At 40.5% G+C, this 27,643-nt stretch overlaps 1 protein-coding gene across 5 annotated transcripts in view; it reads left to right on the plus strand.

The window, feature by feature from the left end:
- Positions 1–27,643, plus strand: part of ATXN7 (ataxin 7) — an 87,208-nt gene that overhangs the window by 588 nt on the left and 58,977 nt on the right. For 2 of the 5 annotated variants that reach the window (XM_054161048.1, XM_054161076.1), the window contains exons 2-4: positions 17,433–17,525; positions 25,574–25,834; positions 26,491–26,559. In XM_054161048.1, coding sequence (XP_054017023.1) covers positions 25,585–25,834; positions 26,491–26,559 — 319 coding nt within the window. In that variant the 5' untranslated portion in view covers positions 17,433–17,525; positions 25,574–25,584. Of the gene's footprint in view, positions 1–8,086; positions 8,175–17,432; positions 17,526–25,284; positions 25,429–25,573; positions 25,835–26,490; positions 26,560–27,643 lie in introns of those variants that run through there. The other 3 variants (XM_054161069.1, XM_054161061.1, XM_054161055.1) reach the window with 3 other exon arrangements.

The following is a 27,643-nucleotide window of genomic DNA, read 5'->3' on the forward strand; positions in this document are numbered from 1 at the left end:
GCAAGGGTGTGTAGGACAAGCCAATGGTAAAGGATCCAGGCTGGTCTCCTTGTGCCACCCCTGGGCACATTACCACTCGATGCTGGGAAGACAAGAAGCAGGGCCCAGGGTGTGCAAAGAATCATTACACATCCATCTGGATGTATTCCTCTGTGACCTGAGCTAGACGGTATGGTCCTGCTCTGGCAGGGGGGTTGGACTCAATGATCTCTTTGGGTCCCTTCCAACCCCTGACATCCTGTGATCCTGTGATTACTCCAATATGTTGCCTAGTGAGTTTGGCTGTCAGCGGTGAATAGGAACAAAAGTTGTGTCTTCCTATCCAGAGAAACTAAGCTAGCACTGGGGAGAAAAAAAAAAAGACTAGAGGTGACTAGGGCAAAAATAAGATGTTAGCGATACTGAGTGTTGAGCTTTAGATATTGACACTTGGGCAGTGATAAAGCTGGCATTGTCATTGTAGTGGATGTCATGGTAGATGAGATGTAAGTCCTGGCAACCTCCCATCCCCTCTTAATTTTGGTTTGGACACTTAAGTGGTTTATGGACTTGTTCTGCTCAGCACTTTGAACCGACAGTTTTAGTGTGGGAAAAATCAGGGTAAGAGCACAAAGAGAATGTGTGTTTTAATCTGTGCTTTCCTGGTTTTAGAGCTGTGAGTGATTATGAGGCACTTTTTTTGTTCTGGATACTGGCATTTAACAGCTATTTATAGATTTGTAAATTTTTTCAAGCTGGTACTTTGTCTTCAATGGGCAGATTCTTTGGAAGGTGCTATTGGGAAAGCATTACATGGCATGGCCATTAAAACTCAGCCATAACTTGTAGGGTATAAGGATTCCAACATAGAAAATGTGGATAAGTTATTTCTGTTCTTGAAGTTTTTATCTATTATTGTGTGATTTGTGAGTTTTATAATTTATATGAAAACCCAGCTATTCAGTTATACAAAGTTTTGGCCAAAGAACCCGCTATGAATTCATGTAAGTGCTATTAAAAACTCTGAATTTGTTGATTTGATAAAACCCTTTGTTTTTACTAAGGCTTTGCTCACTGCGGTATAGCCCCAGTATTTTACCAAATGGGAGAAGAAGAGCTAGCTGAAATTCTCTACACAGATTTTATTCAGTGTGTTTTGTTGCTGCTGTTCGCTCTTTGCCTAGTGATCACCTTTTGGAAGCCTTAAGCATCTTGACACGTCCAGTTTTATCAAGATATAGTGTTCTTCTTGCCCTTCTCTGAGCTTTTTCCATTTTCTGAGCCTTTTCTGTTTCTGCTACAGAGAGAAGTTGATCTGAAGACTATTGTAGGTGAAAAATCCCCAATTATTTATTTAATCATGCTTGAATACTCTTGTGTTATTTTCTGTCATTTAATCCAATATCACATTTTCTCACTTCTTGTTCATCATTCTAGTATTGGTCACAGTCTTACTAAACTCTCCAGAACGGCAAATAGACAGTCTTTGAGTCATTCATTTAGAATAGAGCAGCCCATATGATTAGTTAATAATATTTAATGACTTTTGTGCTATTCTTGTCTTCATATGTGTTACTGATTACAGGATTCTTACAAATTCTCTGGTCTGGGTCTTAGGCCCATAAGAACAATTTTGAGAACAAAGCCATTATTATTCTTTTTCTTGATAAGATAGGACTTTCAGGCATTATCAATGTTCATTACCTTTTTCTCTTTCAGAAAGGGAAGTAGAACTTGGTAAATGCATCATCATAAATCTCAGTAAGGTTATGTATCAATGTAATAGCATGTTCTCTTTCCTGCACTATTTTGCCACTTTAAACATTCTTGAGATTTTTTTTGCTAAGGGAGCCAGTTCCAGCTTGCTGGGTTTCTGTATGCACTTGAGTATTCAGTATGCCTCTGGAGTCTTTTTTTGACTTGCTCGATTTCCAAGCAGAGTTTCTCATCTTGAAAGTAGGAAACAATCCTTGCTTCACATACATGGAGTGTGTGTTGCACTGGGATGTGTACAGATACTTTTTTTTTCCATTAATCCTGTGTCGTGTAGATCTCTGGAGCAGGGTTGACCTACTCTTATTTGTCCTTCACCGGTTCTTGTATTCAGTGCAGATTCTATCAGCTACAGTCTTTTATATAATCCTTCAACTGACTGACAGAAATAGTGAATGGCATTGGGCCTTCCTTAATGCATCAGCATTGGAGATTGATGCAACAGGGAAAAAATGCCTTGCACAGGGCACCCTACTCTGTGCCAGGTATTTTGGAATAAGTACCTGTGTGTGCAAGCTCCCAACCAAGCTAAACATGATGGCTGTTTTCTCTCTTCTGATGAGTTCCTTTATGTGTGCCATATGGTAAGGCCCTGAAACAGCTTATACATAATAATTTGTTGCACACCTGTCCTTGTCAAAAGTGTTCAATGATCCCTTGTAATGTTTCCAGGTGACTCAATACAGGAAGTAGAAGCTGGGTAGATTTAGTAGTGCAAGATGTTACACGTGTGTGGAACTGGCTCAGATTTTTCATGAGTATCCTTTCTTTGCTGAAAAATGGCTTTTCAATACATCAGTTGTTTTGGGGGTTGTTTTGGGGTTTGGGGTTTTTTTTGTTTGTTTGCCTTTTTTATATATATTATTGAGGAAATCTGTCAGTGTAAATTTTCTTTCCTGGAAAAAAAAATAATCTATGAAAGACAAGTTTAAAGTGACTTTATACCTCTTCTACCTCTTCTACCTCTTCCCCTTTTCTTTAACTGTGAATTTTTTTATTATTTTTTTTTCAACTGAAGAAAAAAGTTAAAAGGGAAGAAGCTTTTTGTAGTGTTTCAGGCTATAATGAGCTATGATTTTTAGAGCTAAGAAACAGCTTTAACTATTGATGAGGTGGATTTAAAATATTTTTCCTACGCCTCCCTAATAATTTATGAGGTGGTTTTAGATTCCAGGTTTTCTTCGTGTTGAATAACTTCTAAATCAGACTGTTGTGTGGCACTAAATCTTACAGAGATCTAAGTATAGTAGGTCAGAAACTACAAGGTATTTTTATCCAGTTCAACCTATATTCTTGTCAGAAAGCCATACGAAATTTATTTAGCCAGACCTATTTTCTGTCAGCCTGTGTTTAGCATTACTTTTTACCACTGTTCTTTATTTCTTTCTTGATTATGTTCCATGATTTTGTGCAAGACTGATATCCAGCTAACCTACTGGTCTCACTCTATTTTCTTGTGGTAAATTATATTGGGCTATTCTATTTTCTTTGCAGTCTTCTTTAGCCTCGGTGCTTACTAAAAATGAGCATCAGTGTTTCAAGTGCTTGTCATCTTGTTCCGTACAAATTCTTAGACTCTGGTTGTCTAGTTCTGCACCTATTAAAATACTTGCTTTTTTGATGAGAAACCTGAAATATTTCAATCCAGTGATAGGGGTAAAAATGTAGTAGGACTTTTTTTCCCCCCCTCCTTTAGATGCTAAGCAGTGTGGTTCTCAGCCTTGTAAAAAGCTTTCCTAACATGGACCCTTGTGTTTCTGCAGAGCTAGCACATTTTCACAGAATTACAACATAACAAGAGAAGGGAGAGTGAAAATACTTCTTGCTACTGTAGTGACAACAGCAATCATTTTAAAATGTAACATTTTATTATCCAAACAGCAGTCAATTTTGCTGTCCACTGCCTGCGTTACCAAGATTGATTACATGTACTGTTAATACTATACTTTAAAACCCAGACTCCTATCAGAAAGTAAGGTAACCACCAGTTGTGGTCTGCAGGATTGGTTTTGCTTCATGTTTTTCACATTGTGACTGAAAGAAGCATGTAAACTTCCAGAGTTTTTGACAGAAGCAGTTTGAAAAATGCAAGTACTAGAAATACTGTGTTTGTTATACAGGTGGCATTCTGATACTGCCCTTTTTACAGAGATCTTCACAGGAATTATGTAACAGCTTTCTTCATGTCCTGAATATTTATGAAGCTTGAAGATCAATTATTGTACATTTTAAGGTGATCTGTCACTAATTTGTTAAAGATTGTCAAACTGCAAGTTATTGCTGAGGTGAAATGCTACTGGTAATTTAAGGTATTCAGTGTAGAAAACAGTTTACAGCTGCAGGGAGGCACCCAGCAAATGAAAGCATGCCTCACACATCTGTCAAAAGGGGGTTTAATTGAGGCAGTGGAATTACCAGCAGTTAGAACTGATACACTAGGTCGTGATACCAATTCCCAGTCACTTGGCAAGAAAGTCAAGGTGTTGTAACAGGTATCTCACAAAACTTGGTGTGAAAGCATTGCAAGACAGATTAGACAGTTGGATTTTTCTTTTCATCGTAAAACCATTAACAGCACAGACTTCAGCTGCCTGTGCAACGCCTCAGAGCTCCCACAGCAAGTCTGCGTTCTGTGATGTAAAAGGCCTGTCAGGTAATTTTAGGGTGGTGTTTTGTTTGTTTTGTAAGGAAATGGCCATTTATTATTTCAGAATTATTTTTGGCAGGATTAGGCAGTTTCCTAGTAGCCTCTTAGATTGCTGGCAGGATGTTTTTAGTGTGGCTTTCTTTATTTGATTTTTCTAATTAAAAAAAACCCCATAGCATGTTTTTATTTTTCCTTACCCAAGCTTCCAATTCATAGGGTTGGTAGCATTTACATTGTGCCCTGAAGATCATCAGTGGCGTGCCAGAGTTTTCAGAGGAAGAGGTAGATGTTGAATGCAGTTCTAACGCTGACGGAGAAGAAGACTTTGTCTTTGTGGGCATTGAGCCAACTTGTAAATGTTTGCATTTAACTGTGGCTTGAAACATTGGATGAACAATATTAGAATTGTGACTATCATATTTACTTGTTCCATGTTTAAACAAATGTCAGTGCTACTGAGGAAATTTTCCACAGAGTTTAAAAGGGAAAACAGGCATTTCCTCCTTTGGAAAGCAGCTCTTGCCCGACTTCAGAGTGGTGTTTTCTGAATCACGTGGCCAGATGCTTTGACTCTGCTAAGAAAGCTGAATCAGAGCTATTGCGCAGCTTCTGAGTCAGCTTTTCAAAGTTTAATAAAAGTTAGTTGGTTTGGTTTGGTTGATTTTTGTTTGTTTGTTTTTTTTTAAAAAGCAATCCAAATCTGTGACAGAAGACCTAGAAATTGCACCAGGCTTTTTGCTTGGCCACATCATGGAGAGATGTTAGAAGAAATGCTTCTGTTTCAGGAGATGAAGAAAGAGGGTATCAGGTCTCTATTGATAAACATTGGCATCTCATTTTAAATTCGATACAGATTTTACTTTGGATTAATTTATGGTTTGTTTTCTTTTGATAGAATAACTCTGCCAGCGGGTAGTGCTTAAGTGCTGCTAAAATGTACGTGTCCCCTGAAACGTGATACACTTAAAGCATGTTCTCACCCACTGATTTCTGAGAGTTAGTTACAAGCCTGAGCAGACAAACAGAAATAATTGGAGGCATGGTTTCAAGCTTTGGTGATGCTTGCTTGGGTTAAGTATGTTGACTGAAAACACTGAACTTTGTTTCTGACTATTATCCTACCAGTAATGACTGGAAGAAGGGTGGCCTTCTGAGATAGAAGGCATTCTCTCCTCAGGTTCTTTTTCTGAGAGGGCCAAATGTGGCTTCTAGCTGTAGCTTCAGTTGCCATCTGATGGTCTGAAGTATTTCAAGAAATGTATGATGAGAAGATAACTGGTCTTTTCCAGTAGACACTCTCAGATCCAGAAGAGAGAGGTCTAGGTTATGGCATTTCCTTGCCTTTACTTAGGCTGGCTGTACCAAAGGGAAGGTTGATCTGGCTGAGGCCTGATGGATCATGTTTCTGTGAAGGTGGAGAGGGTCAAATGCTTTAGTGTATGCTGATGTTTCATTAAAATTATACCAACCACATCAGCTTGAAAGAGATGATGGTGTATCTGCACATTTTCAATGCAGTAGCTGAAGTAGGAATGTGCTTAAATCCAAGGCTAAGCACCTTTCTCTAGGGAGCATTTTGGAATCACGCTCTCTTCAAATTAGGATCATAAGCCCTTACTTTCAAGAAGAGAGCAAAGGTCAATCTTTGCTTTCAAAGCCCAGGAGGTGGCTATGGTTCTGGTTCCCTTTCTGTCATTAGCAGAGCTGTTATCCGCTAGACTGCTCACCACGTGTGGGAGACTTCAACCCAGCTGTCCTCCTTCCTGAGGGGATTAATGCCCATAATTCTTTCAATCAGAGTGAATTTTGTAATCATCAAGCTGTTGACTAGTGTGAGGTGGTGTTGCTGCAGAAAGATAGACTAAACATGATAGTATAGCCCAACACAGGAAGTACTGGATGACCGAGGTCTAAGGTGTTTAAGGAAATAATTCCCAAAAGTGAAATAGTAATTTCAGAAGTACAAGAGAAGTACATGCAAGATAATTTTTGCACTGCAGATCAGAATCTGTTCAAAGATGTGCCCTCCTGGCAATTTCCAAATATTACTTGCAAACAGATACAGAATTTAGACTGGGAAAGGATGGCAAACAGAAAAACACACAGTTTGGAATGAGATAACGTGCTTCATGAAATGTTTTGGCAAGTTGCTAAAAGTAGATAGAAAAATTAATATCAAACATTGGGGAAAAAGAGAAATTGAACAGAAAATACAGTGTCTATAAAGTATGTGTGCACGCATATGTATGTATATATAGATGTACATTTTCAGTTGAGATGCTAAATGGTTGCATATATCATAGAATCATTAGGGTTGGAAGGGACCAAGGGTCATTTAGTTCCAACCCCTCTGCCCTGGGCAGGGAGCCCTCACACTAGATCAGGTTGCTCAGAGACACATCCAGCCTGGCCTTAAAAACCTCCAGGGATGGGGCTTCTACCACCTCCCTGGGCAACCTGTTCCAGTGTCTCACCACCCTCATGGTGAAGAACTTCTTCCTAACATCCAATCTGAATCTACCCATTTCTACTTTTTTTTCCATTCCCCCTAGTCCTATTGGTTGGACTTGATGATCTCTGAGGTCTTTTCCAGCCTTACCGATTCTATGAAACACGTCATTACCTGACACCCTAAAAAGACCCTCACCAGAACATAAATGCCCCGAACATTAAGCCTCAAAAGTTATTTCTCTGAACAGTATTTACAAAACTTCCCAGGTAACTTTTCTTATAATAATATCTTAGTGGAGACTTGGTATAAACAAACAATGAGGATTGCTTGTGCTTTCTTTTGCAAGACATTAGTGCAGAGCCCTTGAAACCCACAAGCGAGTTTGCTTTGGTTCTCTGCCTTTTGCTTTTATTTTAATAAAAATGTAAATGCTGGTTATACATGGGGAGAATTGAACTAATAAAAGAGGCAAGGCAGATCAATTGGATTTTATAAATTAGATGAATAAAGATTGGCTTGTAAGGGATGAGTGTAAAACGAAGCCGTGCTAATAATAGCTGCAAGTCTGCACCTGGGATTGTGTGGTTTGTTGTAAACATTTTCACTTCAGTTTCACTCCAGTGTCTCTTCAGCAGTTAGGGGTTGGATGTTGGTTTGTTTGGGTTTGTTTTTTAGATTTTTTTTTGGAGACCTGCTTGTGGTTTTTGGAATGTGTGTAGATGTATATGTAAAGTTAGGATGGTGTTAAACAGTAACATATCCTGAAATAAAATTGGGGATGTGTGTATTAAAATAAGGCATATAGGAAGATTGTTTTAGAGATGTCATTGATTTGAAATTTGATTTTAAAAGTACCTACACTGCACTTGAGCTGCAGCCACTTTGCCCAGATTGAGATAGGAGGATATTTACTGTCAGGTTTTCTGGTAAAGCTTTTCTTTCCTGTAGTTAGGTAAAAGACTTGCATAAACAGGAGCATCTGTAGTTTATGTCATCAAACAAATGGAAGGAAGTAGCTGAAGAGCTGCTGCTTTCCAATGTTTATGTGAAAGAAGTCTGTTCTGGTCTTGCAAGCTCTTGAAGGAATTTTTAACTTTACTAGTCCTCTCAAATGTCATCGTAGGCTTGTAATGTGCTGATAAAACAGGTAACAAGTTTCCTAATGACTGGATTATTCTTATCAAATCTTTGTAATTACATCTTTATAGAGTCTGTTCCCCATCATGTCTTTCTAGGACTGGCCTACTAGATTTGGCACAGAGAGTTACACCTCTAAGACTGCCATTTTGCAACCTACAGTTCCTTCTCTTTCTGCTTGTATCAGTGAGTATAATTGCTATTCCATATCTTTTTCTGGTGATGGTTCTCCTTGTTGCTCTTCTGTGGAGATGGATGCTGTCAGAATGTGCTGCTCCCTCAGAGAGGCGTTATTGGGCAAGTATAGTCATCTTCAAGTAAGCAGCTGTTCTCTGCTGGCTTCTGTGCAGGTGGCATCTTCTAAGCAGCTGCAATACTATCATTGCTTGGGCAAAAATAAGTAACAGGTAGCTCCAGCACAAAACAGCTTTTAGTAGGTATGAGTAGCTGAGTAGGGTACAGGGCTGTTGAGTAATATGTTGCAAAAATTTCTGCCAAATATGTTAAGGTTTTTTGCTTGTTTGTTTGTTTTGGGGTTTGGGATTTGTTTGGGGTTTTTTTTGACAGAGCTGTAGAAATAGGAAAACACTACCTGAACTGTGTGTCAGTGTAGTTAAGGAAGAATGATTTCTTCTAATCCAGCTGTCAGCAGGGCCCAGGTTTTGCCAGGCTCCATTAACCTTTTTGTTGAGATCAGAGGAAAAGAGTAATTGAAAATTCCAGGATCTCTTTTGCCAAAATCACCTGATGTCAAGTCAAAGATCTTCCCAAGCAAGGGTCTTCATCAAGAGGAGTGTTGAGACTGTGATATAGTTGTCCATTACTCTCACAGAGTTTAAAGGTTAAGAGTAAAATTTACTCTAGAAATGCTTCAAAACCAAAAAATGTAACTATTGGGAGTTTATGGACAGAAATGCAATACTGAAAAATACAGACAAGGAAAAAAAGCACTTTTGTATGATCTTATTTTGTGAAGATTTACTTTGAAGTGATTTATAAACTTTTTATTTCCATTTGATGAGTATTTTTCTGTATTTCTGCTACATGACCAGTGCTTCTTTGTATACCACATGTGACATCAGCAGGAAAAGGCATAGTTTTGCTGCAAGACAGTGGGGTCAACCTAATTTTTGTATTTGTGCTCACATCATACATAATAAGGACGTTTTATTGTCTCAGGAACGTGACCTGAATTTTTAAGGTGATAGAGTAGCATGTGCACTTTTACTTGGTTTATTTGTAAGTACAAACCACTGCATATGGGTGGAGTGCCAGTGGTGTTCCATCTGAGCTTCCTAAACTTTGTCAGCTGGAAAGTTGCATACATTAATAAGAATCCTGAGTTTTTGCAAATTGGACTGCTCTGTCTCCATTTGTTTTGAAGTAAAGTGTTAATTAACTGCACACAGGCAGGGCAACAACAGGGCCTGTGTTGTTGAATGAAATTAGGAAAGAAGAGGTATGGAGACACCTGTGCAATTGGTTAAATATCTGAAAATTTGATGCATAAACAAGTGTCAAAAGAAAGCAATTCCTTAAGAGGGCACAGAGACTGAGAAGACAGATCTATTGAAGAGCATTGCAAAGGAGGGAGGCTTATGGCAGGTAGGAGAAGGAATAAATCACGTTTCAGCAACTAAGTTTCATCTTTGACAAACAGTTTTCTAGTGGGAGTACTGAAAGGTTGGAATAATTGCCTGTGGTGATAATGGCACCTCCATTGCCCGAGGTCTTTAAGAACAGGTTCGATTGCCTGTATTGTTACTGCCACATAGTTTAGTTATCATGCCCTGGGGCTGAGTAATGGACTGTCTGACCTTTGGAGGTTCCTTCCATCCCTCCTTTGGTTAACAGACCTCTAACTACACATTGCACAGGTTTTAATTGGAGCATGTAACTGATACATGCTGAAACCTATTTTCCACCTCTGTAACCTGTTTAGCACTTCTATTTCAAATGGAATTTGTTATAGCTGTAAGAAAGGCTGTGGTGGTTGCCAAATAAAGATTATGTTCTTCAATGGGTTTGGATTTTGGGGAGTTGTTTCTTGCATATAATCCTCCAGGACAATGCTATAGTGAGTACCTGTCCTCCTCCATTTAAACATACACTCTTCTCTGCATTAATGTTGCAGGCCAGTTACAGAATTATTATTCTGTGTGGTAAAATTAAGAGGATTTGTGGAGTGCCTTGTAGGGAAGAAGTGTGGACCAGAATGAGCAATTGTTCCACCTGGCTGTGTGCATGCATGAGGTGGGAATTACTGATTCAAATAGACTATAGTTTGATGTCTGGTAGCTGTGTTCAACAGCAAGCCTTGTGATCTCACATAATTTCATTTCATCGGTGAATATGTACTCCCTTAGGAAAAATTAGTTTCTTAGTGAGACTAGCAGTAAGAGGAGGCATTCAGTGTGTCCTGCTGGTTGTGTATCTACTGCCAGGACAAATGTGAGAAGAAATCGTGTGTTTTTATCTTGCTTCATTAGCAGTCTTCTTGACCATGATCAGAAGTATTGGGAAACTGGAGAACTGATTAGTTCCCACAACTTTATTAGCCATAGCTAATGAAGTATTGTAATAGCTAAAGAGTGTGCTAGCACTTACTGACACAGCTGTGACTTCATGTCGGTGTGTGGTTTGCAGAGGAGGTGACAGCTACTGGGAATATGTTAAAATGCAAATGACTGTATTCTCCAGGTAAACAATAGCACACCAAAAAAATCCTTCCCTTTCTTAAGTTAAAGAGTATCTGGTGGCTGTTTGATTAATGCTTGAGTATCGAGTGTCCTATTAATAGCAACATGAGTAGTAGCAGTTAGAAAAATACATGATTTTTATATAGTGTAATAAGCAGTTGTGAGTTATATATGGTATATAAATATATGTCAAATTTACAGGGCATAACAAGTGGTGGTGGTGTTTTGTAGGCATTGAGGACATTAGTATATTTGGGCCAGTACAACTGTATTTCTTACAAGGACCAAGTTAAAGCTTGTGAATTGACTTTCTCACCACTAGAAAGGCATTTTTCATCTCATTAGTATCAGTAATGTCATTAAAAGTAAAGCTTAATCAGCATTTTTGCACAGGTAGTCTTTGCAAGGTGACTGTTTCATCTTCAGCTGATTATGAGATGTTGTATTCCATTTCTTAGTAAGGCCTGCCATAATTTTTAGCAACTAATCTGGATTTACCTGAAAAGCAGAGCAGTGCTATTTTATGTGTATTTTCATCACGTACGCAACTTTAGCGCTTATAACAAATGCAGTCGCAGTTTTCCAGCAGAAGTGGGAAGATGTGGGCCAAATGCTCATTACTCAGGAGGCATGCTAAGAGAAGAGACCCAAATAATTTTTTAAAGATAGTTTCCAGAATGTGAGTTCTTGGTTGTTGTTTTTTTTAATTGGGTTAACATTTCTCTCATCAGTCTAACATTTCTCTTCTTGTTACCAGTCCTACTGTGTTGAATGGGAGGCAGTGTCCTCTGACTCTAGATGGCAGTCACTGGTAGGCAAAGGGAAGGATCCTTCTGGGGTGCTTGCTTGGGCCCTGCAAGTGTCTGCATCGGTAGGCTTCTCTAGCTGGAATTTTTATGGTTTTGGATAGCAATAAACGTGTCACTTCAGCTTCTCCCTCTTCCGAATTGCAACAGAGATACTGTGAAAGAAGGAAAGAGAAAACAGGCCAAAAGAATAAGAGAAACAGAAAATGTTGCAGTGAAACATTCACAAAGAGACCTTTAGTAATGTTGACAAGTAGTGAAGAGATTCTTTTATATTGGCAAGACCTTATCCTACATTAACAGAAATAAATTTGTTTATAATGGGAGAAATACCAACTTCCCACTGCATTCAGTTTTGAAGAGAGAAATAGATTGAGTGAGGTACAGCCAGGGGTAATAGGGGTGGAGGAATGTGTGACTGTAATCTCGTCTTAACAAGTGGGGATTTCCTCACAGTCTGATGAGGGCATGTTGTTAGAGAAATAGTTCATTTTGCTTAAGGTGTTGTGTCTCTCCCTACCTTTGCAGTGGCTATCCTCTCTTAATTTCAAAACTCCTTCTCATAATCTTAGAGGCAATTCCTTCATACCTGTTAGCAGTCTGCCTTTCGATTCTCTATTCTGTCTCTTCTCTTTAAAGCAGGATAAGATCTTCCTTTCTTTGTTTGTTTGCCTTCCAAACTTACCACTACTAAACAATTTGATGTAAAGTTGCAGTTAAAAAGGCCACAGCACTCTAGCAAAGGAGCAACAATTTTTCAGTGCTTGCTGTGTGGGCATGATTTCAATTCATGAGGTGAATACTGCTTGATAAGAAAGCTACTTGGTGTAATAAATACAATTCAAAAAACCCAGGAAATAATCTGTAGATTTGATTGTTCTCTGGTTTCCCACACAATGCCAAATTACAGTCTTGTTTACATATGTGCAAATCCCAAGAAACTCTTGGAAAAGCACTGGAGTCATTCTGGATTTACAGAGATATACTTAAGATCACGTTTGGGCCTTCAGTTTCAATAATAAGAAAATGATTTACTGTTGTATTAACTACCAGCATTACTGAAGAGACTGTGATCATATAAGCACTTGGCAAGGATTTGGTAGGATCTTTTTTTGCACTAAAAATGAATAACTGCAAATCAGAAGATCTTGTTCTTTGCTTAATAGAATCCTAGCAACAAGCTTTTAATTTCTTAATGTACTAGTTTAACTGTGGAAAACTGCTGATTTTTGAGAGGAAAGGTGTCTTAGTTGCAGAAGAATGAAAAATCAACCAAAGCTCTAATTAGATCTTTATTTTTACATGTTTGTCATGAAAAATACCACTAGTGTTTTATGCCAAGTTTTGAAATTCAGAGTCAAGTGCATTTTCAGAGCCAGTCTGAGAAATGTGGCATATCACTTGTGAGGGAAAGCTTTCTGAGAGTTAGCAGTAATCCAGTGCAGTTTTCTCTGTGAAATTCATGTGCAAGAAAGACAAGGTAGAGATAATTTTGGTGTTATGTCAAGATTATGTATTAGGATGACAGGTATCAGAGTCCCTAATAGATTGCAGAGTGTAGCAATAATGAAGAGTGATGCTTCCTGTTCCTAGCCCTGCGTTGGGCCTGATAGGTAACTGTGGACAAATCACTCCTCCTTCTTCAATTTCTGTCTGTAAAAATGATGATAATATGTCTATTCTTTTGTGTTTTACTTTGAGATCTAAAGGGAATACATAGAAATGAAGTGGTAGTAACATGATACAAAATCTAAGGAGGTGAAATAAGCATCTGTACTAGAGACAGCTTGGTACTGGCAACTGATTATAAAATTATTGATTCTGCTGTTCTTTCCTATTGAGGGTATTACTATGTACTTGTTCACAGGATTGCAGAAAAAAAATCTTGCAATTTCTTATGCTAGGCTATCTTTCAGCTTCTTATTCAGAAATTGCCATAAGGTTATTCTGCTTTTATTCCTACCCATTACCATCCTTGTGAGGGAGAGTTAAAGCTGTAGCTAATGGAGGATAAGGACAGCAAAGGTCTGTCTGTCTTTTTCTCTGTCTCCTCCCTTTCTATTTCTCTGTCTCTCTTTGGCCATTGAAAATGTAGGTCATACTGCATCACCATAAAATGGAACAGTCAGAAAGGTGTTTGAAAAATGCTGACATCCTTAGCCTGGGGTGCATGGCAGTGTCCTTTGTTTACATTGAGAATAGTGTTGTACCTGTGTAAGAAGCAGCATCTCTGTTAAGGTTAGTGGTATGGTACCTAAATTATGAGTCAGATTTTAAGATGACTTTCATCTGCCTGCAGTAATTTAAAATTAGACAGATAAAATACAACCACTCACAATAATGATATACATGAAGAGCTAATTTGAAATCTTTAATCTGCAATAACCGTGACGGTGTAGTTTGAATAATATTACCTTTAACAGAGAGGCTCAGTAATAAGTCTTGCAAATCATGTTAATCATGTACTCTGCATTGTCTTGATTAGCTGTGCCTTACAGTCTTGAAAAATATGTTTATATGATACAATTGTATATTCTTTTTAACATTACTGTTTTACTTCACGCACCCTGTTGGGGGTGCTGGTGGACGAGAAGCTGGGCATGAGCAGACAGTGTGCGCTTGCAGCCCGGAAGGCAAATCACATCCTGGGCTGCACCAAAGGATGTGTGGCCAGCAGACCGAGTGAGGTGATTCTGCCACTCTGCTCTGGTAAGACTGCACCTGGAGTACTGCACCCAGCTCTGGAGCCCCCAACACAGGAAGGTCATGGACATGATGGAGTGGGTCCAGAGGAGGGCTATGATCAGAGGGCTGGAGCACCTCTGCTACTTAGGGCAGGCTGAGGGAGCTGGGGTTGTTCATCCTGGAGAAGAGAAGGCTCCAGGGAGACCTAGTAGAAGCCTTCCAGTACCCGAAGGGGGCCTGCAAGAAGGCTGGAGAGGGACTATTTACAAAGTGATAGGATGAGGGGCAGTGGTTTTAAATTAGAGAAGAGTAGCTTTAGATTAGATGTTAGGAAAAAGTTCCTTACGCTGAGGGTGGTTGAGCACTGGAACAGCTTGCCCAGAGAGGTGGTTGAGGCTCTGTCCTTAAGAATACTCAAGGTGAGGCTTGTCAGGGCTCTGGGCGACCTGATCTAGTTGAGGATGTCCCTGCTTACTGCAGAGGGGCTTGGACTAGATGACCTTTGGAGGTCCCTTCCAAACTGAGTAATTCTATGAAATGAACTAACCAGGATTTTATTTAATTTTTGAAATGGAAAATCCTAATGTCCAGTATCTTATTGCCTGCTACGAGTCTTTAGTTTGTGTTTCTGATGTAATGCAAGTTGTACTTCCTATGAAATATTCTTACGGCATAGACCACAGAACATAGATTTTTCTTCTCTACAGTTGTATATAAATGCCATTCTAAAAGAAATGCCTAAATATAATTTCCACTGTCCTTATTTGTCTTAGATGCAGTAAGCTAATGTGGTTTATGGATTGAACTTTCAGATGGTGGCATAAATCATGCAGCAAGATGCAGGTGTTTTTGAAATATAAGACAAGATACTCCGTTACAGAATATTTTTCATTATTTCTGAAATCAAGTCCCTTTTTTTTTTTTTTTAACCTGTCTATTCTGTGCTTTATGTGGTTGTGCTTAAACAGTTGAAAGGCAGTATGCAAACGCTTCTTTATGGCTCTGTTAGTTTTACTGCTAGAGAAAACTTCAAATTAAAAGAGAAATTGTTGGGAGATAAAGGTAAAATTAGTGGTAACATGGTTTGGGGGGCATTTCCTTGCCATTAAGGCAAATGACAGTAGTCATAATTAAAACCCCTCAAATGCACTTTGTTGTGCATAACTTTTTGGGCAATTTTTATAAAGTTATTTGGAATTACTCTCAACAAGAGTCATTCCTGGGTTTTGCACCCATTATCCACAGAAAGAGTTCCCTTTAAAGGGTCATTAAGCTGTCACTTTACTCCTTTGAAACTTATTCTCTTGACTTCCTTCAAACTCAACTCCAGATGTAATCCCTACAGCAAAATTCACAGGTGGTGACACAGTATGCTCTGATCTCTTCTGTACAGGAATAAATTTTTTGCTGATCCTTCCTTCACCCTCATTTGGTCCTCTTTTTGTACCTAACACTTCTTGCCCTATTTCTAGATTTGTGAGTCTTTGGAGAAGATTTCTATTGTATAGGTAGTTTTTGTTTTCATTTTTGCATGAAGCAATTAACTTTTGTTTTATATAACAAACAACATTTATGTCAGGATGAAAGAAAGAGCACTTTGCATGCAGAGCCTTCATATCCCCTAAAGAAATTGGGGTGGAGATGAAAGATTAAGTTACTTCCAAAGCGTGGAGGTCATATGCTTGAAATGTTTGGGATCCCTGTGAAGGGGATGGTCTTGTATGAAGTCAGTCTCCTCTCCTAAACAAATGAAGGAGAAAAAAGATTTCTGACAAACACTGCATTGCCTTTCCCAGTCTTGCAGCAACAAGAGCTGAAAAGAAAATTTTTCACTTTAGTGTTCACTGAGCTTTGTATGTGTAAGAAGGAAATAACAATGTTTTCTGAGACATTGACTAGTGCAGAAATTTTTATTAAGCATAAAGCAGCAAAATAATTGCAGAGAAGAGAGAAAAAATTATGCTGGACTTGCTCTCAAGTGTTGTCCACTGAAGACAAGAAAACTTGGGATGTTAGGGAGTAACTAGAATACGGTTAAGCTTGGATGTGCTTCTTAGGATCAAGTATGTCACTGAGCAGAGTAAAACTTAGAAAGAGTAAATATATCTGTAGGTGTTCTCAGACAAGATAGTCTCAGCTAGTAAGCTGGAGGTTAGGAGGGAAAACGACAAAGGGCTGCTATCCTCAGTGCGTAAGAAGGGTTTAAAGACATGAACTCAGTTCACAGGCAGCTTCCCAGAGGAGCTATAGAAGCCAGGAAAAGGTTTGTTCTGCAAGCCTGTGGGATGGCATGGATGCCCTCTTGGACTGCATTCCTCTTGTCTGGACTTTAATCCTTGAGAGGGAAAAAAATAGTTTTCTCTGAAGTGTCATCTGGTCCCAGTGCTAGACTGGCTTATTTTTTTATCTGTCTTCATGACTTTTAGGTAGATGAAAACAACTGACCAGTTTAATTTCAGAGCACTTTAAAAAATCAGTTATTGAATCTTTACTATAACCTGTGCACAAGGATGGTTAAAATGTATGGCTTGGGGGTTTTGAAGTTTTAACAGGGCTTTGACTTAGCTTTAGCTGATTAGACATTGATTTATGCTACACCAAAGCAAACCAGGCTTAAATTTGATTTATATAAACAGTACATTTATAAGTATTGAAAGAAAGGGTTTAAAAAACCTGTGCTTGAGATGACAAAAGTTCCTTTAGTGGGAAAGGCCTCAGTCTGTACATCTCTCTAATTTTTGTTCAGTTCTTCACCAGGGGTACAGCAATAGTCACTAAGGACTGTTACGGGAGGGATCATTTTTAGCTATCCGCGCTCGATGACATGGTGGTAAAAATGTCAATGAGTGTGTACCGAGAGCCCCTCTCGTTGGAGCTGTGCTATAATTCTAGAAAAATCCTCTGCAGAAAATCCAGCACTGTTGTGTTACCAGCTTGTGACACAGACAGAACCGTCTGCTTGGAAATCTGGTCAGTAATAGTCGACGTAAGTGCAGTAACTGGGCTGAAGATTGAGATTTCATCCAATGCATACCTTTCTGGTAATGTCAGGCTGCCATTTAAAGAGCTGCTCTGCACATAAGAGTACATAACAGCTCCCTGCTTACCTTTCAATTTTAAATCCATTGCAGAAACTGCATTTGTAAAATTGACAGAATTCTTTGGATTAGGCTTTAAACAGATACAGTTACTGTTGTGAACCAAAGAGAAGGTTTCAAATGTCTCACTGCTGTCCTCTTTTTGTTTTCTTTCAGAATTAATCAGGTACAAGTTAGAGAAAGCTTCCAACATCTGAACAGATGAAGATCAATTGATAAATCAACCCAGCGATTCACCACACTTTTAAGGTACTGTGACACACTTACCCAAATATTTTCCTTAAGCATAATATTCACATACTTTAGATGTGAGAAGCGTGGAGAACAGGATATTAGCAGGGTTGCAAAGCAAGTCTGAAGTGTTACCAGATGCAGCAGGGAGTCCTTTTTTTTTTTTTCTTTAAGAAGCACAGGTGTTTAATATATATTTCAGTGGGAAATAAAGTGACCTTACAATCAACCTAAAAGGAGTTCAATGCATGGAACAGTCAGACCTAAAAAGATAAAAGTAAGGTGGGTTATATCTCTCAGTCACTAATATGAGGTGATTTGTACAAATAAGATGTGATAGACAGTAAAGATTTTCAATTATTTTTTTACATTTTAGAAGTGAACTACTTTTCCAAGAATAATTATTTTTGTCTACTTCTGTGTTTCCATGATATTTTAAAGCATCTGAAGACAGTTAGGCTCTGCTGTATAAGCCACAGCCTACCAGCTGCATCAGTTCTGTTATCTGACAAGTTCAGAAAGTAAAATTGTAAACTGAGGCAAAGACTGTACAGTTGCCTGGCACAGTGGGGTAATTCTTTATGACTAGTGCACCTGGCAGAATGTTAGGAAAAAGAGAAAATGATGACAATAAATGGAAACTTTTGGCTAAAAAGGTGCTAGTGCAGATTATTTTATCAGGTGCTGCTAATACATTGAAATAATATCTGGTCCTTTCTCTATTTCCCTTATGTTCATCTCTGTTCTTTGTCATCACATGCATTCCACCTTTTTATATATTTTTTGCTTGAAGTCACAAAAGAAAAGACTTTGCTCTAAGACTGCATTTTTCTTAGGCACAGACTTGAAGAATCCAGTCTGTTACAGCCTGCATAGCTAGTATTTGCTGTGCAAATCACCTTTAATGTGCTTTAAAATAGCTTACAGCAGCAAGGGCCATTTCAGTTAGCATGGAGCTGGTCTGCAGAACTTATTTCAGTGGTAGAGTTAACTTCGGCTCAAGAAAAGCCCGGAACATTTCTCATGATGTGGCTCCTGCAGTGTGTAATATTGGAAGCTCTAATATCTGAAGTTTCTGTAACAAAATGCTTCCCTGGATTTTTCAGCAGCCTGAGAAGTGGATTTTCCAGCAGCTATATCAGTGAGAGTACCTGGGGTTGCAAAATTTTGCCTTACTATCTACTCCCTTGCTCCTTGTCACTAAATAAGGGTCACAACATCTATCAGATTTTCACATAGCCATAGGAAGGTCTAGATTGGAAGAAATCTCAGGACATCATCTGACCAACCTTCTGTTGAAAGCAGGTTATCTGAGGCTTGGTCAAGCCAAGTGTTAAATATTTCCTGCAAGGAAAAGTCCACCACTTCTCTGGGCAACCTGTGCCAGTGTCTAATTGTTCTCACAGTGAATATTTTTTTCTTGTATCCAACAGAATTTCTGAAGCAGCTTGTGCCTGTTGCCTCTTGCCTTGTGTTTCTTGTGAAGAAATCACCTCCATCTTCTCTATAATTACCTTTTATTTATTGGAAAACTATGATTACAACCAACCTGATCCTTCTCTCTAGGCAGAACAATTCCTTCTTATTTCTTCTGTAAGTTTTCCCTTCTATCGCTTTGCTGGCCCTCTATTGGACCCTGTCCAGTTTTGTAACGTGTCTCTTGAACTGGCCCAGTCTTCCAGCCTGCCACAGTCTCTGTACATAGTAGCACTTCTTTCAGGTGTATCTATTTGTCTTCCAAGTTTTGTATCATCTGCAGACTTCATGAGGACAAATTTACTCCCATCATCCAGAAAATTTTAAAAGATACTGAATAAGACTGAGCACAGTATTGACCCACAGGAAACACCATTTGTATCTGATTGCCAGTTTGATATTGAGCTACTACCACCCTTTGAACACAGTAGTTTAGCCAGTTTATCAGCAGTCTCATGGTCCACATCCATGACCTTTCACACTAGCTCTCATAGCACCTTTGCATGCGTCCTGTCAAGTCCCATACACCTGTCCGTATCCAAATTGTATAGTGTTTTATTATTAACTTTGTGTGTCATCAGTGCAGCAAACAGTAATCAAATGTGAGAAGAATGGCATAAATTTAAATTTCCTTGTGCCAGGGTTCTCAGGATCCTCAATTTGATGTTAATCAGCATGTGAGACTTCTGAGGGTATGAGGACTTGGGCACCTTTGCATCATAGGTAGGCATAATTGTGGTCTCAAGGAACTCTTGAGTCTTGTGCCAGAGTCTTCTGCCTCAATGAATTGCCATGGAGCAATGTAGACAAGCTGGCAAGAAACCAGGAAGGGTTATGAAACCTTGTATGGTAGTTAGGTTCCACTGGAAGATCACTGATGTCAGACTGTTCCCATTAAGTGCTTTGGTTTCAATAAGTGGGAAGTCAGCGCTAATGTTGTGTTACAGCTGGCCTGAATAGCTGCACATTTTAATAATTCCAAATTGTAATATTGTATTCTCTGTGTGTAAATGAGAACTTAAAAGGTCATACCCATTTCTGATTCCTCTGATGGAAATAATTCATCTGCATAGTTAGGTTGCCAAAGTTGTTTTAGCATTTCCAAATTCAAAAGGTGATTTCAATGCCTTATGTAAAATTAATAAACATTTAGTTTGATTTAATAGTAATTAACTGGATGGACTTTGCATAGTTTTACCTGTTTAACACTTGAAAACTTTGTGTTTTCATTGCAATATTCTCTTCAAAGATTGACCATGTTTAGTGATATCCAAACAAGGCAAAAATATCTGTGTTCCTGTGTTCCTTGTGCTCCTTACTCTGCTTTAGATCTCCAAGCCATCAGTCCTTGCAGAAATTTGACTTGCATTTAAGACATATTTGATAGTTAAGAAAGAAGTGGCCGAAATGTTTTTCTAGATACTGTGTATTTTGTTAACACATGGCAGTGACACTGGCTTATAATTTGGGTGTTATAGTGTACTATCTTCAGTGTACTCATTGTGATGTTTGGATAAACATCTATTGAATTCTTATCCTAATGCAGAATTCTTTGCAGGTTTACATTTATTACCCTCCATTTCCCCATCCCTCCTCAGAAAATGGTACTTTAAGTTAGTCTGCTAATCTTAACAGTATTCTTCTTCTCCTTGATACAGGTGGTTTATAGTAGTTATACAAACTAATTTCATATTCCAGTATGTAAAGTGCTACCTTCCAGCACTTATGAGCATCTCCAACTCCCCCTTTGAAGTGTTACTCATAAATAAAATTATACACATCAACCTGTTCCCAGGATCTGGGGGAAAAAAGGATAATAGACTGGCATGGTTGATTGTATGATTTATTTTTTTTTATTGTGTGCTGCTCATGATTATTATTCTGTGATGTCAGAATACCTAGTCCTGTGTATAGTTATAAAGGGAGTTACAAAGGCGGAAGTTGCTTGATTTCACTGGAGGTGAGAGCCAGCTACAGATTACCATAATGCATTTGTCTTAATGTATTAATATTTTTCTGTGGTGGGGCTGAAATGAAATGGTCTGGTTTGTTATGGCCCAATAGTTCTGTCATCTGCTGGACGACCTGATACATACAACCTTTTTCTCTCTTCCCTACTTGCCCAATTACATTCTCATACTTCTCATATTGGAGACATATTTTGAAATGCACAAAATGTACTCACAGTTCCACTGCTGTCAGCAGGACCGGATAGGAGGGTCAGGACTTCACTTCAGCATATCAACTACTGGAGTTACAATTTCATCCTGAATCACATCTACCAAGTCTTTGCTAATTATATTTGTTCTTAGTTTTTGAGCCCTTCTTGATCATTCCTTCTCTTCTAGCTGAAAATAACTTTAGTTGATTTCCTTTAATGCTGTGATACCACTCAGATCTTTTCCTTGACAGACTTTTTAATGAATTCACTATTTTTCTTTCTTCTGAGCACTGATAAAGTGACATCCTTGTAGGTTCTCCCTCCCTGTCTCTGCCTTTGCGCTTCAGTTGTTGCATCCTTTCACTTCCATTGTGGAAAATCCTTGGTGAATTGTGTCATTGTACTTCTGTTCTTAAAAGAGTTCAGCAGCAGATTCATCCTTCCGTTTTCATTCGAGTTCAGAGTTATATCTCAGGTCCTGTGTGGAGGCTGTCTTACAGATTCTAACTGAGCAGCTGAAGTAGGTGTTCCCAGTTTGAATGGCTTTCCCAGACCACCTAGTGAAAGAATGAAACCTGCCAGTGCAGGTGAAAACACCTGCAGTGTCATGCCGCAAAATAACCACCCTTGGCACTTCTGAGCAGTTGCATGCTGTAGTATGATCAAACATATTCAATATGTTAATCTATTTAGTGAGCTGTAAAGTTGTGAGGTTTTGATATTTTTTTTGGTATGTTTTTTCCTCTTCTTGATGCCTTTTGCAGGCTGCTACATTTTTGGTTTGGTTATTTATGCTTTCTTCACCCTGTTATCTGTCTGGTTTCTCTCCATCTTCTACTATTTTCTGCTGTTTTCTTGCCTTTCATTTTTTGTTCTCCACTTTCTACCTGTGCTTAATTCCTCTTTGCTTGTCCCTCCCCTGAATAGTGGTTCACATCCACACAGATGAGCAGTCTGATTTTTCACACACTGCTACTTCTTGGCGTATTTTATTGCCTCATTCAAGCCCTTTGAACTAGTAGCATTGCTGGGACCCCTTTTTGTTCTCTTAAAGGTGCACTGGCTTCTGGACAGTGCTTGGCACACCTGAGTGTTCTGTGCAGTCCTGATCATATTCATTCTATGTTATTTGCAGTGCTCAATTTATGTCCATGGTCATTCTTGAGTGCTTCTGTGGTCAGTGGGAGGAGAAGGGCCTCTTCAAAAAGTCCTTTGGACCCGAGGGGACCAAACTGACCCCAAAAGCATCCACGTCTCTCTGCTGATTCCCAAGGGAGCATTGGATGACTGCCCTCCTAATCAAGATATCTCTGATTCGTAATAGTCACCTCTGTTCAAAATCTGTGGCTTGTCAATGTGTTCTCAACTCTGATTTCCTTCTAACAGGATGCATTTTCAGGATTTTCCCTATTTCCCTTGAAATCATCAATGCAGCCATATATAGCACTATGGAAACAGCTTAGGAGAGTTGCACTTGCATGCTTAAAATAAACCTAAACACATATTCAGCCTATTGACTTTGCAGGGAAACAAATTTTCTCCACCTCCAATCTTTGTAAAATTAGTTTTTAGTCAGAGAACAGGAATATGGGCAGATTGATCAGTGTTGTGCATCGGAGAGGTGAATCTTCCTGCTGTTGCTTTCCTCCCTCTGCTGGAATCCTGGTGTATTCACAACATAGTGGGAAAATGTTTTAGTAGCAGGTTTCCTAAAGGACAGCCTCGGGCCCGGACTACATAATTAGATCTTGAGTGGGTATGCAGAGGGGAAAAAAGAAAAGGTGTGAAAGAGGGAGGGGTAAAAAATGCAACAAGCAGTTTGAAAGAGAAAAAAACAACAACAAACAAAGAGCAAGAAAAAGGATTATCAAAGTTGTATGAAATAGCAGTGGTGTGTGCCTGACCTCTTTGGCTGGCACTTTTAATGCAAAGAGGCACTTTTGAGTAACTTGATGAGTGTCAGCATCAGAAACTGAAAAGTTGATAATATAGTGGCTTGTTAAAGTAGTTAGGTAATCAGTGTAATTTTGCCAAATTGAGCCATTTTACTTTTGTGTACTTTGGCATACATACATCGGTAATGTTTTTGAAAAAGAATCATGTGATGCGTGAACATTAAATTGATATGCTGGGGTAAAATCTGTCACTATTAAAAGGTAGATGATGGTGCTCTGTGGCTCTCTTTGGTCACCCATCACTGTATTTGCTTGATGGTCTATGTAAAATAAGTAATAGAAAAAGCCTCTATGAATTTGATGGATACTTGGATGTATTGAGGTTTCTTTGTCAAACTGCAGCTGAGCAGCTTTCTGCCAGCTTTCTGCAGAACAAAGGAGAGCTCTATGAGTGACGTTTATAGTAATAACCAGAATATTTGACACAGAGAAGGTAATTCTGTCCATAAGTTGCCTTATCCTATGTCTGGAGTCTGAATTCAGCTACAGGTGTTACGTTGGACTCCATTTATGCAGAGCTTGAAAGAGATCTGTCGTAGATTGTGGGGTTTTTTTCCCTGTCAGACTTTTATACTACAAAAGAGCTTGAGTTCTGTTGAGAAAGTGTTTTTTACCTTACTACACATTTTTCTTCCAGTGATGTTCTTAGTTTTAATATGTCGTTTTCTATGCTATAAAGAATACTGTTTGATAGTGAATCAAACAATAATGCCCTCCATTTCAGCATCTGTCTTTAGACTGTGGTTCCATAAACACCTTCACTCACACTCAGACTAAGATGAATGGTTATTTCACTGTTTTGGGAAGCTGCAGTTAGAGTTAAGAGCAAATGTACCTGCCAGAAAGATCAGGACCCAGCTCAAGAACTTGCTACTCATTGTTGATTAATCCTGTCACAGATGCTGCAGTAGAAGTCATTGTTGTTCTCTTTGTCTAAATCTCCTGGTATTTGCCTTTAGTTAAGTTAGACTTGCACGGATCAAGAGGACAGATAAGTCCCACTAGCTCTTCTGTATTGGATCTACAATTTTACCAGATACCTAATGAGTGTGACATAAGTTATCAGCTGGGTGTAACACTGAAACTATTATAATTACACCCTGTCCCCTCCCGTATGACAATTGTCTGATGAGCTTGTATTTGTACATCTTTTATAGGCATAAATGTGGAAAGAAGCATCTACAGCTTGCATAGTTCCATACTTTAAACAGAAGTAGCAAAGCTTTTGCTAAGTCTGCATGTAAATACAGCTCTGCAGGACTGGGACTGCAGAGTCTAAACAAATTTATTTACAGTTTTGATTTCTGCTGTCTAGTTTTGTGAATACATCTCTGGGGTCCATGAGCAGTTCCACTGAGGGCATGAGTCCCACGAGTGGGCTGAGCATCTATAAGGGAGAAACAGATCAGCTTTATATACTTTTTTGGCCTGTCACTGAAGGTGGCATCAAGTGTGGCCAGAAACACTTGGAAGATTGTGGCCCGAGAGATTGATATTAATGCTAGAATATTTTGGTTGATGGGAGATAATACCGTGTAAGAAATGTATTTCAAACCCACATAGTTTATTTTTTAATTTTAATCAAAGAACTTGATTTTGCAAAGTTTAAACTTTGTTACTAAGAGTTTGCAAGCAGGAGAGCATCCTTTAATCCTAGCTTTTAACACCGTTCAACGTCATCCCAAAGTTTAGGAAAAATAAAAAGGCTGTTGTTTAAAAAGCAATGAGCAATAATAATGACCAGACACCCCCACAGCCACCCCGAGAGACAGGTTAGGAGTATAGCGAAGGCAACAGCGAGCAGGAAACTCGCTCCGAGCGGGCGGCGCCTTTCCCCCCGCCTCCTTCGCCGAAGCGACGCCGCCCGCTCGGAGCGAGTTTCCTGCTCGCCGATGCCTTTAAGGAGGCTCCGGGTTTAAGGTGGACCGGCCAGAAGGGGCGGGGCGCGCAAATTCGACTCCTCCCCTCAGCGTCGCGTCGCTGGTCCACCCCCCCACCACCCCCCCCCCCGGCCTTCCCGGGGCAGCGGGTGCCAGGCGGGGTTGTGATGCGGCCGTTGTTTTTGTAGGGTCGTGGGGCCGTGGTGCGGAGGGAGAGAGAGAGAGAAAGGCGATCCATGGAGCTGGGGAGCGCCTGGCGAGCGGCATAGTCCTGTTCTTACCCCCTCACACCCGACCCCCCCCCCCCCCCCCCCCCCCATCCTCGCTCCCTTCCGCTGCTTTGTTAGCGCAAACACACAAACGAGCCTCACCTACACGGTGAAGAGGAAGGGAGTGCTTCCCCCTACAATAATGGGCACCCGGTTCCTGCCCCCCGGGCTGCCACAGAGGTGAGTGGTCGGCGGCGCAGGGCCGCAGGTTGCCCGCGGGGAGGAGGGAGAGCCAGCGGGCGGGCGGGCTGACAGCGCCGCGGCGCTTCCTTAAAATCGCGGCGCCACCTTAACCGCCCGATGACTTGTTCTCGTTACATTCTAGCAGCGGAAAGAATGTCGGTCCGGGCCGCGGGTGACGTCAGAAGGGAGCAGCGCAGCGCGGCGGCGGCCAGGCAGCGGCAGCGGCGGCCCCGCCACGGCGAAGGAGGCGGAGGCGGAGGAGGCGGGAGCGGCGCCGGCCCCGCCGCCACCGCAGCGGCAATGGCGGCTGTCGGGGAGCGCAGGTCCCTGCCCAGCCCCGAGGCGATGCTGGGGCAGCCCTGGAGCCATTGGGTCGATGCTGCTAAACTTCACGGGAACGACGGTGAGCGGCGGCCCTCCCCCTCCCTTCCCCCCCTTCCGTCTCTACCGGCCCGGCCCCCACTCCCTCGGGGCTGGGGGTGCCCTGCTCACGGCCCCGCCGAGGGAGGGACCATGGGGCGCCGATACAACACGGCAGGGTGCCCGGCACGGGGGCGTCCTGCGTCCGGGGTGGCGGTTGGGTCCGTTTCCACCACCACCACCCCCAACGTCGCGGCCGAGTTCGTTGTCCGGTACGCGGTTGCCGAGGTGGCGGCGCCCCCCGGCCGGGGAGTCGGATGCGGCGCGGAGCGGGCAGTGCTTGCCCCAGTTCCTGTAATCCGGGACATGGTGCGGGGAGGTCTGAGCCAGTCGTCGGAGGCCGGCACCTCCTGCCCTCGATTCAGCCTGGGCTCGGGCCCGGGGAGCTCTAGCTTCAGGTGAGGCATCCCCCGCCGCTGTCAGCGTCTCGGGCAGCACCGGCTCCCCTCTCTGGGACGGGACGGGACGGCAGGTCTCGGTCCGTCTGAAGCTGTATTTACTGCCGCAGCGGTGGGAGCGCATATCCCTGATGTGGTGGTCTGTTCCCTTAGAGGAAAGGCTACAGGTCAGTAGCGGAGGGGAGTCAGCCCAGCTCTCGGCTTATGCATGAATCAAGATCTTGTGACTTTTTGGTTTTAGGAACAGCATTAGAAGAAAGTTTCAAGGAATATGGAAGAAACCGAGATGCAATGCGACTTTGCCGAGAAGGTGAGTGCAATTCATTCCTGAAGAAAAGTGCACCGAGAAGTTTTCCTGATCATAACTATTTAGAGGACGTGCATGGGAATGAGAAGGGAAACATCAATTTTTTGGATTTGGGACTTAGAATTTGTCAGTGGTATTAGTAATATTATTAAATTAACATATAATCTCAAAACTATAAGGTAGGGCATAGGTTACTTATTGCCTTTGCTGCATTTCTAGCTGGATTTTTTTCTTTCTTTTTTACTATAAATAGTGCCAAGGAAGCTGTGTGACCAGGACTGATATATCTTGAGCTGAAATGTTTTGGTCCTTAATATAATCCATGTCAATATTTGAACACTGATTTCTTCCTCTGTCATGTCATTGTGTTCTGTTTATTTCTTAGTGTACTGCTAAATGAGAGTGACCTTTCACCTGTGATTAGCAAAAGCCCATTAACAGCCCAGTTTGTTTCAAGAGTAACAGATGCTGAATGGAAGCTCTAGATTATTGGTAACTTTGTAACAGGGAGTGGAAAAAAAACAGTGAGGAGTCTGATTTGTGATGTTCACTTTTTTTTTAGTGTTTATTTTTCCAGTTTAACAATTGTTGTGTTGCAGAGAAATGTTCTAAAACTTCCTTGGCACTAGCTCGGTTCCATTGAGCTTTCTGAGAAGTGCCACAGGATAGGCCTCCTCCTTCTAAATACTTGATCAGATAGACTTGGGTCATTTACTTGATGCTGTTAGAAATGGATGACTGAGTTTGTAAATGTGGTTTACAATCACAGAAGGCAAAATCTACGAGGGAGATGATCCATTTCAGCACTTGTGAACTTCAAACAGCAAAGGAAGCTTAAAGCAAGGTGTTATGGGCTAGTTAGGCTGGGAGGTGCTGAGGCTGAATCAAAATGCCTGTTTATTGTAGAATTCCCAGTGTTTATAAAATCACAGAAAAAAAAAATCAATTGCTAGAACCAGTCAGTGGTCACTGACCTGTGAGACAGATGTAATAGACAGCTATGCTGCGGCATTCAGAATTGTGGGTGCCATTTTGTCATCTTCTAAGTGTATGTGTAAGTTCTTAGCCATTTGAACAATCACTTTAT

The sequence above is a fragment of the Dryobates pubescens genome, chromosome 1 (genome assembly GCF_014839835.1).
Source record: "Dryobates pubescens isolate bDryPub1 chromosome 1, bDryPub1.pri, whole genome shotgun sequence".
NCBI lineage: Eukaryota > Metazoa > Chordata > Aves > Piciformes > Picidae > Dryobates > Dryobates pubescens.